The sequence below is a fragment of the Ischnura elegans genome, chromosome 9 (assembly GCF_921293095.1).
Source record: "Ischnura elegans chromosome 9, ioIscEleg1.1, whole genome shotgun sequence".
In the NCBI taxonomy this organism is placed as follows: domain Eukaryota; kingdom Metazoa; phylum Arthropoda; class Insecta; order Odonata; family Coenagrionidae; genus Ischnura; species Ischnura elegans.
Genome location: NC_060254.1, coordinates 48,462,489 through 48,478,218, shown reverse-complemented (window position 1 = coordinate 48,478,218; position 15,730 = coordinate 48,462,489). Strand labels below are relative to the sequence as shown.

The following is a 15,730-nucleotide window of genomic DNA, read 5'->3' as shown; positions in this document are numbered from 1 at the left end:
CATTTTATGATGTTTTTTTGGAAAAAGAGTTTTTTCTATTTTAATTTTTCAAACTTATTTTCACGTTATCATTTACGCCCCTCATTGTTTTCCAATCCTTTTATCTTCCATCAACAGTCATATTCCCAAAGCGGTGAACGTAGTGTAGTATCCCGCAAATATCCTCAGAGAAAAAATCATTCGCCTTGACCGGGATTATAACCCGGATTCCTTTATTTCCGGCCGAGTGCTTTAGCCAGTTAAGCCGTGGAAATTTGTCGAGGGATTCGGGTTCGAATTCCGGTCAAGGCGAATGATTTCTTTCTCAATGGATTTTTCGCACAATTTGTGCGTTGCGGGTGACTCCCGTAAAGTTATCACCGTGGCTAGTCCTGTATACTTTAAAAAACTACCCCGCAGTTTTACTTTCAATTTGAGTGTATCTTCTCCTTCTCACATCTGGTGAGACTTTGAATCCTGGTCTATCTTTTCCCTATTTCTCTCTTCTTCCGACACCCCTCCCTTCTCTTCTAAACTTGCTTCCTTCTGTTCGGTGCCACCAGGAGGAGGGCCGCATTGCGGATGACTCACTTCTTCGCAGACGCTTACTTATTCATCGAGTAGACCCTCGCGGCCAACACGCGAACACTTCTTATATCTCTTCCCTTCTCCATTCTCACCTACCACCACTCCTCCTTTGAAAAAGTTTTCGACTTCCTCAGCTCCATCTCAGCATCTCTTGGGGGCATCAGTTGAGGGTTGATTGTTATACTTGTGTAGGTGCTTGCTGCTTATCGATGGAACTATTTGCTTGTCACTTCATCGATAAGAAAGCGGAGACAATTTTGATCGGGTAGGAGATATCATGAGTGCCACTGGAAAATCTACTAGTAAAATTTATCTCTGGTTCCAAGCAACATCATCTTTTATAGCATTGTAAAAGCGGTAAATGGTTTCTAACCATGTTGTGAATTTTTCCAATATTATCAAAGCGTTGACATGCGTGTTTCCTTGGTGGGCATTTCTATGAAAATGTCAATTTTTTCCCTTAAATTAAAATTTAGGCTGGAAATATTTTATCTTGATAAATCAAAAGCTAAATATTTAGATTTTATGAAATCAGTGATTGAAACATTATTCGGAGTCTTATTAAAAATTTTCAAATTGTACTTCGATTCACAGAGTTTTGAAGATGTTTGATATCATCACAGTTAGGAGGTTGACCAGGAAGTAATTCCGTCACATGTTAATTCTGGGCATATTTAGAAGGTATTTCGATAGTTAATTTTGTTTCTGTATATGAAAACCACCTTTATAAATGTTTTTTGATCATTCACAGTTAGAAGTTTTGATTTTTTTGTATGTTACAATTTTAACGAAATATCCTATTGCACAGTTTTCTCGAAAGGTAATTCCGTCACAAATGGAATTGCCCTGGTAATGGTTAAGTATTTTCAGTTTGTTTCTCGCCTTGTTTTTCAAGAGTGTGAATGTGTTGTCATTACTTATTTAGTAACTCTTTAAGTTTTGCCCAATTTGATTATTCATCACAATATTAAGGCATTTTTTTTCGTTCATAGGCCCGTTTTGAGAACTTCGGTATTTTTTTAGTGTACATGAGTGGTTATTACGGATTTAGTCACTGATGATGATACGATGCACTATTTGTGCAGCGATTGTTGAAGTGGCACTGGCTTTTAACAACCTAAGTTGTTGTCCAAATGCACTATTCATGCTACGTTTCCATTTCCTCGCTAAACACAAAAGAGACAGGACGTAATGGAAACGCAGTGTGACCGAAAAGGAGCAAATTGGTTGGCCCAAAAACATTTTATCTTTCGGAAATTGTAACCACGGAAGAAGTTTTTGGTGTAGTTTGTTGGAAAATATACATCAGAAAAAATCAGCTATATCGCTAAATACTTGACCCCGTCGAATGGCGTTTTAAATGTTCATGTATATTATGTCGAAAGTTTCGTTGAAAAAAATAATTTATCCCGATGATAAGAAATGCTTATGATGAACATGAAAGACAGTAGAGACTAAATGTGACTCAGTCGTACGTAATTATTTATCAACCATGGGAATAATGTGGTTGAGATAAGGTTAATACTCTTAAGGTCTCACATTGATATTACAGTTGTCCTTGTTTGCAAGATCGCCTTCGTTCTTTAATCCTACACACATGTCAAAACAGGAACTATTTACTGTTCGCAGCCTTCGCTTCCCCCACTCTTTTCCCGACTCCTCTCTGATTCTCCTGAGTAAAGAGTATTGAAGGAATTGGCATTTATGCATTCCTACCTTGATAATGATGTAATTTTCGTACAAATGTAAGAGTGGGGAAAAGAGAAATTGTCTAAAAATCGAATTTAATACCTGAATTCTCCATAACTGGCATTCTTCCACGTTCACTTTCATTAAAACTTCTTTGTCTTCCTCTTATTTTTGGTATGAAAACTGGACTAGAGGTATGGCTGACGCATATTTGCCCACGCCTTTATTCATTTCCGGGTAATTAAACATTTTTCTGTACTGTGCTACCATTGGAACCAAGAAATGAAGCGTCGACTATTTTCATGATGCAGGCAATTTTCATCTTTTAAGTTTGCTATGCTTGATCGCTTACTGATTTTTATGGTACTGATGGCATTTAATTTGTACAATAGTCTCATAAGTTGCCTTTTAAAATGGATGTTAATAAAAATAGAGCTCAGTATACCTGAAGGTAATACAAGAACAACATTTCATTTGTGTGGGGAAATATAAATGTTAAAAATGTCTTTGATAAGTAGGGAGTCGAGTGATGATAATCTTTATAGCAGAAATATTCGAAGTTTTGGAAATGCTTCACAGCTAAGGGAAATAAATATTGGTGTTATTATCTCATGTAAACAAATGGGATTATGACGGGCTATATGACGAATTTCCTTCACCGCGGCTTCCTATTTAAGTTTCAAATTATAGTTATAAGTATGTATTTCTGGTTAGTTTGCCCAGACTCATAGCGAGCTGAATAAAAAATAATTTTTGACATGAACATTTCTTGAAATTGAATTATTTTAGTCCAGTTCACCGACAAATTCATTCAACAGATTTTTTTAAATATTCTATATGAATTTTTCAATTCCCTGTATTATTCCTCTGGAAATCATAACTACGCCTTATTAATCAACACTATTACTCACGCAGCTCAAGCACAGTTTTTATCTAATATATAATTTAGTAATAGCAGCTTCTAATTTCTTATAAACTTAAAGCCTGTTAAATAATCGCCAACAGCTGTTTTGAGATGCTCTTTGATTTTATGAGATGATATTCATATTCAATTCCAAAAGTGGCACCCATTTAGCGATGTTTACTGCTACACTTCCATAGCCTCAGAAACATGCATAAATACTTTCAACATGATTATTATTTACCATTTTCAATTGAAACTGAATTATTTTCATCATATTTTAAAACAATTGAAAATAATATTTCCTAGCTTCTTCAAGAGCTGGTCATCGTTGAAATTTATGTTTAAACCGTTCTGAAATAAAAAAAAATAAAGCGGAAAAAGAGAAGACTAATATGTTTCCAAAATAACTTTCAAATTAAGATTTATTGATTGGATAACTTTTACTTATGAAATTTCTTTTGTAAAATAAAGTGATCCCGGTTTCGATGAATATTCATCATTTATTTTTATAATATAAGTGGTATAAATGATAGTTATCCAACCAGGAAACCTTAAAATGAAACACCACACAGTTAAAATGAGTTAGATAATTTTAAAATTATTTCAATGCATATTAAAATGTTTTTTTCCGTAATATTTTATGCTTGGGCAGTGAAAACGTCATTTTGGGCTTCTTTCCGCTTCTTCGATTTCTGCTCACCTCCTGAATCCAATTTCCACTGCCCCGAAAACATTGCCCTATTACCCTACCCATTACAAAACACGCCCTTCCTCCACTCCGTACGAACTGCTCCCCACCAATACCTTCCCGATGAATTCGTAAGCGTGGAGCGTCGTTGAGATCCCCATGCACTTAAACGTGTCCCCATCTCACACCTCTCTATGCATATTAATGTCGACTGCCACGACATTCGTAACCCATTTTTTTTATTGCACCCTCCGTCGTTGTAGATCACAAGTGTGGCGTCTTTCCTTCTCCGTGGGGAGCAATTCCTAGATATACACTCTTTTGCCACCTTATTCCTCTTATTACAGCGCGCGCTTACGTAATATTTCGAGAAAATTTCATGGAAACTGCATTTTTTTCCTCCTCCACAAGCGGAAATGGCTACGCTATCGTAAAACGGAGAGAGAAAATTTTCGGAGATTAATGGAATGGGTAATGAAGTCTTGAATAATTCACGATTTTCATGAGAAAGTCTGAGGAAGATGGGAGAATGAGTTTATTCAGCAATTACCCAAGCTTAAATTTCTTGATAGACATACCTTATTTCTGCTAACAGCAATTGGTTACGTAGCATGATTTGAATAAATTCATTTTCCGCGCCAGCGAGGTTCACTCCCAAAAGATGTTTTTTTGTGTTATGGCACCTTTCCCTACAGGCGTAATCATAGTGTCTTAGGTAATCACTGATATCTTTTATAAAATAATTTTCGGACATGTTACATCCGTCAGTAGGAAAAAGATGGTAAAAGAGGCTACGATCTCATTTATCCAGCAAAATATGGAAACGATACCTCTCAATTCTAATAAGGGGTGAACTAAGCTTTCTTTTTCGGTAAAGATGAATGCTTCTCACAAAATTGATGAATCTTTTTGCATTCAAATGAAAGGAGATTTGTTTTAAAAATATCATTTTATTTACAAAATAGACATCAAGTAATAATTTCAGGACAAATATCACAATAAATTACTGTGATACTCGCTGTTCTACCTGTAATTGTAGACTGAATGATATGGCAGTGGTAAAAGAGAATAGGTCGGTTTCTCAATACCATGCATCGGCCAATATTCTTACCTACCCTTATCTTCATTGAGTATTCATTGAAGAAAGCGTAACCTCTCTAGCGTTCGATGGTAGATAAAAGAGTGAACAACGTTGATGAACGGGGGAAGAGGAGCAAACAAAACACGCGTTAGCAGAACATGAGGGACTATACATGAGGGCGATATTCCGAGGCATTTACTGAAAGCAAGAGCGACAAAAGAATGAAATTATAGATGTTAAAGTCATCATCAACATACGGCAAAAATTCGAAGATAGGTTTCACGCAGCTCTCCAGTCTTATAGCCGTATCATCTTTACGCATTTCTTCTCATAAAATTTAATTTTCGAATCAATTTTTCTTCTCGTCTCATAGAAACTTAATCCAGGGATATCTCAAAGAACCGCTTTAAACAAGTTATTTTGTACGCAATCAAACTGGCTAACACGTCTGCCCGGCAATCGGGAGATCCGGGTCCGAATCTCGGCTAAGCCAAATATTTTTTTAATGGAGAACTTCATCCTTGGTGTACATAATAGGGATGTCTTTTTTTGCTCAAATTATATTTCATGAAACGGTTAGCAATTAATGCGTCAGTGGTAGCCGCATTCTCTAGTGAAACTAATCTTTCATGGCTGTACAACTTTAAGACTTGTGGAATATTAGTTTGAGGAGTCTGATGTTATCTCATCCAATTATTTTTAAGTTTTCGTTTGAATATCCATGATGAAAGAACACAAATGGTAATTCCCACACTTTTTAATTCCAAAAATTAACAATCGACCCAGATTTCAAATTTTTGTGTAATTTTCAAGGAAAATATTGAAAAAAAACACGAAGTGTTGAAACACATTGTACCAACATTTTGAAAATGCAAATGACGCAAAATGTTGAAACTTGGTTCGGTTGTAAATTTTTGGAATTAAAAAAAGTGGAAATAACCATTTAAGTTCTTTCATCATCGATGTATCGAACTTCCACCAAATGAAGCCAGAAACAATTTTATATTTTCGTTTGAAATTAATCTCAATTTCGTATCACTGACCATCCCTGAATTGCGCCCATTTTTCGCCGTTAACCCAATATAACCCAATGTTGCTTCTAAGCAGCATCAAAAATGTATATATTTTCTACTCTATTTAGGAAATATCAAAACTACACATTACTTTGTGGTGTAAATTGTAATGGTGAAATATGTAGCTGCCACAATTTTTACAATTGAGTGAAAACTTTTCGCGTTTTCAAAATGAAAAATCTTGAAATTTGATTTCTCCCAGAAGCAGCTATGGGTTACAAAGGGTTAATCTTGGCCTCGAGGTGTTTTTAACTTTACTTCTTAAGCCATTCTCTATTTTCACGAGCAAGGCTCGACTTACCCTGTCATTCAACGTGATGTAGAAAAGGAACGCAAATTGGTCGACCCATCTTCGCAGCTGGCGGCGGACGCCCGGAAGAGAAGGATAATTTGATTTTAAGTCTGCGGGTAATTGCCGGCTGGTTTGTGGAGTAGGGAGGGAGGGAGGATAGTTTACTGAGGGCCAAAAAGGGGAGGCATTATCGAACCAGGAATTATTTATGCGTGCGGCGTCCAAAAGAGGGCGGCCAGTTGCTTTCTATGTTGCCGTAGGTTAGGAATTCCGCAAACTTGCTGTGATAAGTCGGAAGCTTGATTTTTGGAAATGACATTACCCATATAAATAGATATTGACTATCAAAAATGTTTGAATGTAGACAGGTCACTAAATACTTGTAGAAGAATATATGGTGTAATACTGCCGGACATATACTGAACAGTATTGGGCATGATACTTTTACCTTGGTGCATATAATCCTCGATGTGTAATATGTGCATTAATCCATTTTATCCTCTGATGTCATGGAGAATCTTATTAATAATTTGGTGTTTTAAAGGTCTTAGCCTGAATTTGGGAAGTCCTAATTCGAGTCCCAATCAATTTAAATGAATAGATTTCATTAAGTTTCGAGGAAGAAGGCGAGGTCCGTGGTATCTTATTGAAGGCCCTTCAGGCCATTGTGCTGTTGGAAGAGAGAGGAATACTAGATATGGACGAAATTGCTTCAGTTAACATATAAAAAATACGTTACTTTACGATTAGGCATATGTATCTCGTTCGTTTCGGCTTCCTTAACTTGTCGAATGGTTAGATACTAGTGAACTCCGTTGAGTTTTAGGACGGAAAGGGGCCTGATGTTTATAAAAAGGGCACTATTTCATCATCTTCCCCAAGTCTTGTCACGAAAATTCACTTCCATTAATACTATAAATTCTACTTCCCACCTAGCTGCTTGGTTTGCCGCTTGTCGGTGCGATCGGCTATTTTTGTCGGTTATGGCTGCAGAGAAAATATAGGTACTATGGAGGGAAAAAATGTCACAGCAAAGGTTGTGCCGCCACTATCGCCCCGCGGAATAGTGGGTTTCCTTTCCAGTGGGTTGTTATTCTTTGGTCAGTGAGGGAAATTCAAACAAGGCAAGCCATTTCCTTTCTTCGTCGTCCAAATGCGTGACCGACCACTGATTCTTCCGCAACCCAGAGCATGACTCGCGATGAACTCCGATGAATAGGGACGCATTCGACGGCCACATGTGCGCACATTGGGAACGCTCCTCTGAATTTCCCTTCGCATATCTCAACGAAACGACAAAACTCACTTCGGGCCATGGCAAGCTTTCTCTTGAGGTAAACAAGACGGTCAACGAGAAGATTCTATGGGCCACGTATTTGAATGCAGTTGATTTTGAAAAAGCTTTAGCTCTTCCGAAAGGATTGGCGAGCACATTGCCAGAACGCGTTTTTCTTAGGATCGAGAAGGATATGCTCCTGTCTTGATTTGAGATGCCTTAGTCAACAGGCGAGAGGTGGAAAAGTAATCGGCTTGTTGGGGTCTGGCTTAACAGTAGCGGAAAAAAAGCGAAGGATGAATAAAAATAGAAGTAACGTGCACTACTGGGAGAAACGCAACGGGGAGGGTAATGAGGCATTAAAAAATCGGAGGAGAGGGAGACCTAGGTGTGAAACCAGAGATGTTGATGTTTATATATAATACATCGAAGTGCTGCCTAGATTACGAATTTTTAAAAGTAGAGATACGGTCCAAAGTGAAGTGTAAATTGATTGGACTATATTTTTCGTGCCTAGAGTTTTTTGTCCACATTAATTAAATATTTTATTTTACCCTCAAATATTGTCAAAATAATTTGACAGTAATAAATATCATGAACTGTTTTGATTTAAAAAAATTGCTTTTCAAAGTAACTGAAAAGAGAGAAATGCATCAAACTGTAGGAATAAAGTTTTTTCGGGGTAGGTATTGGTCACTAACTGGGAAAAATTAAATGTTTATTTTTTTGCGATTTATGGAATTTACCTCGCAATCGTCGTCATTTAAATTTGTCGCAATCATGTGAATATGCATTGAGGAAATATTTTCAGTCACAATTGTCATACTAAAGTCTTGCAGATTACGCCTGGCGAGTATTTATGCCGTAAGCAAAGAAAGAAAATATCTAAACTTTTTACTTTGCTTATTTAAAGAAATCACTTAATGTCTTTTGAGATTCTCTTGCGGTATTATTAATATGTTACTTGATCTCATTTCTCTAGTCAAAAAAAGATTGTTACCTTTTTGAAAATACTTTGGAACTGCATGTCTCGATTTACTGGATTCGAAGATGTAGTAAACGTAAACTTCTGAAATATTCTTCGAAAAAATATTAATGCCTTCCCCTCTTAACTTCCAATAAAGTGTGTGTTAGGAATTGATGGAGTCATGAAGAATTTGTTCCAATCAAGTCAACGTTAACTAAAATTTAAACAAATATAAAGGTTTCTAGATATGGACGGGTATATAGATATGGTTTCTAGATATATATAAATCTAAAGGACATAGGTTTCCTGTCATTCCTAGGCTTTCAATGGTGAAAATGAAGGGACCTGGCAATAAGTCTCTTTTATAGAGGTTTTTCACTTATCCAGTTCCCACTTATAGAGGTTTGACTGCAATAGCCTCAAAAGAAATTACGGATAAAAATGGACTGTATATTTAAAATACTAGGAGAAAGAACGGCCCACTGAATTTCCTACCTTTCGTTGAGTAGCGCCTGCCCTCCTGTCCCCCGATGGTTCGGCTAGGAGCCCCATTCTCTCGTCACACACCGTACTCTCACCCGAACTTCTCCGGCCACACGGCAATACGTATAGACTCTCAATCAGTAGCTGAGGGCCAGGTTAAGGTATTTATAGAGGCAACGGCTGAAGTCGATTGACGCACTCGGGCTACCGATTATTTACTCAAAAGAGTCGCCAAAAAATTTAAACAAAGGTAAACATAGTTAGGAATGAAATGTGAGTGCAGTTTTGCACCTCAGCACAATGCAAGCGACAATATGATTATTTAAACGTATTTACAGTAGTCAACTTAACTTGTTTCAACACTGCTTCCAACCTTTGCACATGCACAAATGACGACACTTTTATACATTAAATATTTACAATTTAAGTGGTAAATCCTAAATAAATATATACATTTATAAACAAAAGATAAGTATGCCGTACGTAAAAGCCGGGAAACTAAATATATTTGCGTAATTTTAGGCTAAGTCGGTGAAGTGGTTTTCTTTTAGCGATGTTGGTACCAAAGATTTCTAGCCGCTTTGCCAGTTTCAGTTTTTCGCAAATATATTTCTTATTTCATCATGGACTCATACTTTCCCGTACATTTTTAGAACTGTCGCAAATTTTTTCTTCTAAAGAGTGCCGTCTAAACAACTTCTTGTTAAAAACAGCTTTGCTAGCTCGAAAAAAACGTATTTCTCCATAAGAGCCCATGTTAAATTATCCTAATTTTACCGTCAAATATCTCAAAAACGGCTCATGGGATTCCCTTGTCCTTCGCGTCGCGTCGTTTAGAGTGCGTCTTTTGCAAAATACGTGACCAAAGTTTCATCAAATTCATGTTACTTTCATCGAGGCTCTTAACTACCTTAACTCTCTTACGCCTCTTAACAATGGGAGTTTCATTTGAAGGCCGACCCTAGCGGCCTTTCTCTCAATAACTAATAAACAGTACCCACCTCCATAAAGTAAATGAGCACGTTATTTATCATATTTTAATTGCCATCTCAACACCTTCGTCCATATCTAGTATCGTTTACTATGTAAAATGCGGGACTTTGGTGACCATCGGACGAAAACTGGCGAAATTATAATGCCCTACTGAAGGCGTAGGTGTAAATGTGACAATCTAGGATCCAGTGGTACAAGTTCTCGTATTTGAGCCCATATTTGATCCAAAGAAATTTATTTCTAAATTATTTTTGACACTTCCAGTAATCCTGATATTAACTATATTCATTGCTTTTTGCAGTTAGCGTGTATGATGGGGATCAGCTGACCCTGACGAGGATTGGCCGCAGTGAGATGGGGGCATACCTGTGCATCGCCACCAACGGAGTGCCGCCCTCCGTCTCGAAGAGAATAATCGTAGACGTTGAATGTGAGTACTTGATTCATATGCATTGCTCTACGTAAGGTGTTCCGGTGGAAGAAAATAGTCTGCGCAGAACCTATTTTCTTCGTCCAGGTGAGGTCTTGCGCAGAAAAGAACTGCGAAAGACCTCACCTGGCTTATCTTGTTATGGATATGTCACCAGAAAAGATAGGAAGTGCGTGGTATAAGAGTGCATTTTGAAAGGTGATTTTTTTCAGTTTGAGGCAAACGCCCAGTGACCAACTTGACAATCGGCCTCTGGTACGAGAAGATCGAGTCAGCTCCAGAGAATTCTAAAAGCATTTTCTGGAATATTCACTGCCGTATATTAGCAGCGAATATTCCACCGGTGCGCCACTCACAAATTAACCAAGCCTCTTGTCTGATACATAAGATAATTTTTAGTCGAATTTTTAGTCGAAGATTTAAGATAATTTTTTGTCGAATTTTGATGTATGCAAATTTTTAAGTACCATTCCTTAAAAAGAGGTCATTGGGGGCGGATAAGAGATTTTCGGAAAAATAGGAGCATAATGTTTATTAAATTGACACTATTTTCTCATCTTCCTTATATGTTGTCGTGAAAATTGACGTCCATAAATGCTATATTTTTATACTTTTCACGGGCTGTTTGGTGCCATCGTCTATCTTTGTCTGTTATGGTTTCAGAGGCAGTGTATACCCACCCCTAAAGAGAATGAGTACATTATTACAAAGCCTGGCGAAGGAAAAGGAGTGTGGGTAAGAGATATTATCGAAAATTTGGGGAGAGTTAGGAGGCTCACGGACTGCGGTGGGCCTCCTGCACACCAGCGCCGCCCTAGCGGTTGCGGAATGTGATCCCATGGTCCCCTTCACCATTGAACTCTCCATTCCTTCCGCACTGCATACACGGTCCTTCCAACTTTTTTCTCTACGCTCGTCGTCCGGATATAAACCCTATCTCCCTCACAGTCCCTTACCCTCAATCCAGCAGGGATCCCTGCCCTCCCATGCTCACTCGATTCCTAAGCCTTGTCTCAGTATCACGTGAAAATCGCACTTTCATTTTTATTTTATCGCACTTTCAATAACAGTTTATCGCATTTTGTAGCGTCTATTTTTTATTTTCATAATGAGGTAGATGACGATAAAATATAGTGAAACAGTAATATGACAAAATACAGAATATTTTAAATAATTATGTTGTCGAACAATAATAAATTAAGGAATAAGACATATAGTGGCGGAAGTGTAGCTTTCCCGCGCCCACTTGTAGTTCGCGGCCACGTAGAGTCTCAGCCAACTAGTAGGTGGCCAGTCGCTCACATGCTTTAAGCGGTGAGTGTCGGCGTAGCATTTAAACTGCGCTTGGCACAAAATATACGAATTTTGCCGTCGAAAAGGTAAATTTGCGTAAAAATATCATAAAAGTCCAGTCATCGCATCTATATCGCATTTGCGATTTTCACGCATCTCTAATCATGAGGCCTTCAGTACTACGCACATAGACCCTTGATTCTTTCTTCTCTATCACTCGTTCCAAAACCTCACGTCTCACGTGATCTCTGCAAACTCGTTATTAATTCGGAACTCATGTGACCGCAGTCGCGTCGGAGAATCCAGTGCGACGTAACACAATGGTTCCATTAGTCTTTTTCGCCGGCTCTTACATTCCTCGTCATCTATTTCCACATACTACCACGCAAGCCGCCTCAGTAGGTGTGTGGCGGGGGGATGTTGGGGGACCAACCATTGATAAAAAAGGGCTAAATGCACATACCGAGTTCCATCCAGCATTTATTTACGTCCCTATTGTTTGGGGAAAAAACTAATTCCCATGCATATCAGTTCGGCAAATTATATCTCTTGATTATTGTCTTTTTCGGACCTAAAATTAAAGTGAGGTTCTAAAATGATGTCATTATGCAAGCTCAGCCCATTCGCAGGTCATTTCGAGCGTCACTTTCTATCAGGATTAAGTCGACGATCGAATAATATAAATTTCTGGAATTTCTGGAAATTACAAATTCCAGAATATTTTATTCAAAAGTTTTTGGCTCACATTTGAGGAATTTCTACATTATGATGGTAACAATAACAATTTTTTAATACTATACAGAGAATTTATTCCTCCAACCGGTAGTGGCACTGTTTGCGTCATTATCAAATGATGAGCTGGAATTGATCTACCCTTGATAATGGTGCCAAAACCGGATGGATGAATAAACGTTGTTCTGAATATTACGAATTTCTATTACTCTTTCATCAGCCAGAGTATTTTTCTGAGGTAGAAGTAAAAGGCTATTCATTATTTCCACGCATATTCCTAGAGTTAAAAAAACTATTGTTTTAACCTGCAGCAATAGTAATTTCTATTTAGCAGTCGCCGCGTGGGACAAAAATTTCCTACACGCGTTTGGGATATATTGAATACTTTTAAAGAAGCTAATATCTCATTTATTACGGTACCTTCCTGAAGAAGTCATTTCGTGCGTCATTTTCAATCAGGATTAAGTCGACGATCGTCGTTTAAAATTATTTTGCAGCTATTAGGTCCTATAATCCTACAAAATATTGAATGGTAGAACATTTTGAATTGTCCAGTGGGAAAAATATGTCCCTTTCGCGGTTCTTTCAACAAATTACCTCCGACTACTCGCGAACTTTTAGGCATCTTATTACCAGTTTAAATAAAATATCAAACGTCTAGCAAGTTCCTCAACATTGTTTAAATTGGTTAAAAATTTGGTTGAACATTGAATTTCTAAAATATCCTAAGTTTGACTTTTAGCAATATGTAATTCAAAACTCGTTAGTCATAAACTTTACCTTCCTCAAATTGACGAGGAAAATATTAAATATTAGATTATTCTTGTTTCTTCTTCTTAACTACGGAAATTTAGAACATTATATCAATTCCATTCCTTTAATTTACAAAAAAACTACATTTTATGGAGTATCCTTCTAAAAATTACTTTTTGAAACTTTACTGCTTGAATGACTCTGTCACCCTTTCGCGTGCATGCATGTAAATTTAGCCACTCACTTTTTTTGCAGTCTCTCCCATGATCTGGGTTCCGAATCAGCTGGTGGGCGCCCCGGCCGGAACTGACGTCACGATCGAGTGCCACACAGAGGCGTACCCGCGAGCCATTAGCTACTGGATCTACGACAGCGTGATGCTGCTCTCGAGCAAAAAGTACGCGACGGACACCACGGAAAACAGCTACCGGGCGCACATGAAGCTCACCATCCGGGGACTGAGAGACCGGGACTTCGGAAACTACAAATGCATCTCGAAAAACTCTCTGGGCGAGACAGAGGGCTCCATTAGGTTGTACGGTAAGGATGATTACTAGGGTGTGAGCATATACTAATTACTATACCATAAATACGTTACTAATATGTACTTGTCAAATGTCAGTGTGGAGTTTGTAAAGAAAGAGCTTAAAACGAATCATTACCAGCCATTCGTACACGGGTAGTTACATCTTTCTAAATGGTAAATATACTCTTCTGTGAAGAAAATCGTCGTAAAAGTATAATATTTAACCTCCTTCTCAAAATCAATATTTATGCGGAAGTTATGCGTTGTTCAATAAGTATAAAAGCATAATATTAGTGTGATATTTTTCGTAAATAACGCGAACGTGTCACCAGAAAGTACAAATTTCAAACACTAAAGCAATGGAAATACTAATTTTTAAGGTAAGAATATATTATACATAACGCTTGTATAAGAACCTTGCCCGTGATTTTTATATCTTGCTATCTGAACACCTTTTAACGTTGGATACTATTTGATGCTTCTGCTACTGGTCCAAATTTTTTACTCCACTCGTGATTAATATAACTACCCATGAACAAATGGCTTATAAATGTGGAAACCAACAAATTCTTTCTTCGGCGATAGCAATGACCTTAATTCCCCTATGGTTATTGAATATTTTACGCTTTATCAGTTTTTATGCTCTCACTATTTTTACTGTTTTATCAAATGTATTGCATAAAGGAGTCACGTGTTTGACATTTATTCGCATTTTATAATATTTACGTAATGGGGTATTCAAGCTGGAACATATTTATTGAGAAACCAAAAAATTAAACAACTGAACTCAGGAATATTTTACCCAAAAGCTGTTTGCTATTTTCTAGTTCTACAGTTAGAAAAGATTTTCACATGCGCAAGAGCACCGCATAAAAATGCTGCGAAGCAATTATCATGCCTTGAACCCGTTATGAAGGATAGCTAAGGGTGCATAACCCAGTCCAGCCCACTCATTAACCTCGTTGGAAAATAATGAACCCGAAATGCCGGCTCAAGGGAATGCTGGTGATCCGTACGTAATGAAACGCATCCGCAGAGAAGCATGCGGTCAAGGAGTGTAATTTTCCGTTCTGCGGTCCGTTGCATGCCTTCAGAAATCCTGCGGAGACACTCGGTAGACGAGGGTATTCGGATGTTTTCCCTGCAATATTGGGCCTTAAATACGAGGTCGGTGGTCATTTTTGTCTGTCGTATGTCCAGCGCAGTGGCGCCGACTCCATGGGGCCTGAGGGGGCCCGAGTCCCCTCAAAAATTTGTTAAGAGTGTCAAGAAAAAATGTGTGAGGCTTTTCAAATTTCCCCGGAGTGTCCAGATATTGAGATTCGAGTTATTATGGTTCTAATGTTGATCATATGACTCTTCTAAAACGCTTAGAATACTTAAAACTCACTACTTATGAAATTTCCCGGGGCAAGATCCTCGGTTTGGGCCGCCCCCAATATTTTTTGTAAGTCGGCATCCCTGGTCCAGCGTCGTATGATATCCTAACTGATGGAGTGTTAGATGAAAAAGACTGCCATCCTTTGGAGGCAAAATCAAAATAATTTGCGTGTTAACGAGGAACCTAATTCTTAACTTCGTAAAATGGGAATTTAGTTTTCTAGATGAATGAATATCAAACATTATTCATTGTGCATCAAACATTATTTATCAAGCCTATTAACAAGCAAGGGTGAAGCAGTCATTTTATTGAGTAAAAAATCATTTATAAATCTCCAAGCATTAGTTAAGTCTCCAAAAGCAGCCCAAAACATTTGGCGGCAACTCATAAAAACGTTATATTCCTAATAATACGAAATGCATTTATTTCTCATATTCGGCATAATTTCTTAAGAAGGAGGAAAAACTGATGAGAATGGAAGAGTGGCAAATATGGCGGAAAAGAGTGAAGAGAATGCAGAAATGAATATCACTGCAGTGAGCGCTGAAGCCCATCCTCACCCAATCCCATCCACGGCGATGGGATATCTACCCTTTCATCTC

At 37.8% G+C, this 15,730-nt stretch overlaps 1 protein-coding gene across 1 annotated transcript in view; it reads left to right on the top strand.

The window, feature by feature from the left end:
* The window catches only part of LOC124165839 (lachesin-like), a 239,907-nt gene that overhangs the window by 204,460 nt on the left and 19,717 nt on the right, over positions 1-15,730 (top strand). The window contains exons 5-6 of the mRNA XM_046543368.1: positions 10,315-10,443; positions 13,477-13,761. Of these exons, the coding sequence (XP_046399324.1) occupies positions 10,315-10,443; positions 13,477-13,761 (414 nt within the window). The remainder of the gene's footprint in view (positions 1-10,314; positions 10,444-13,476; positions 13,762-15,730) is intronic.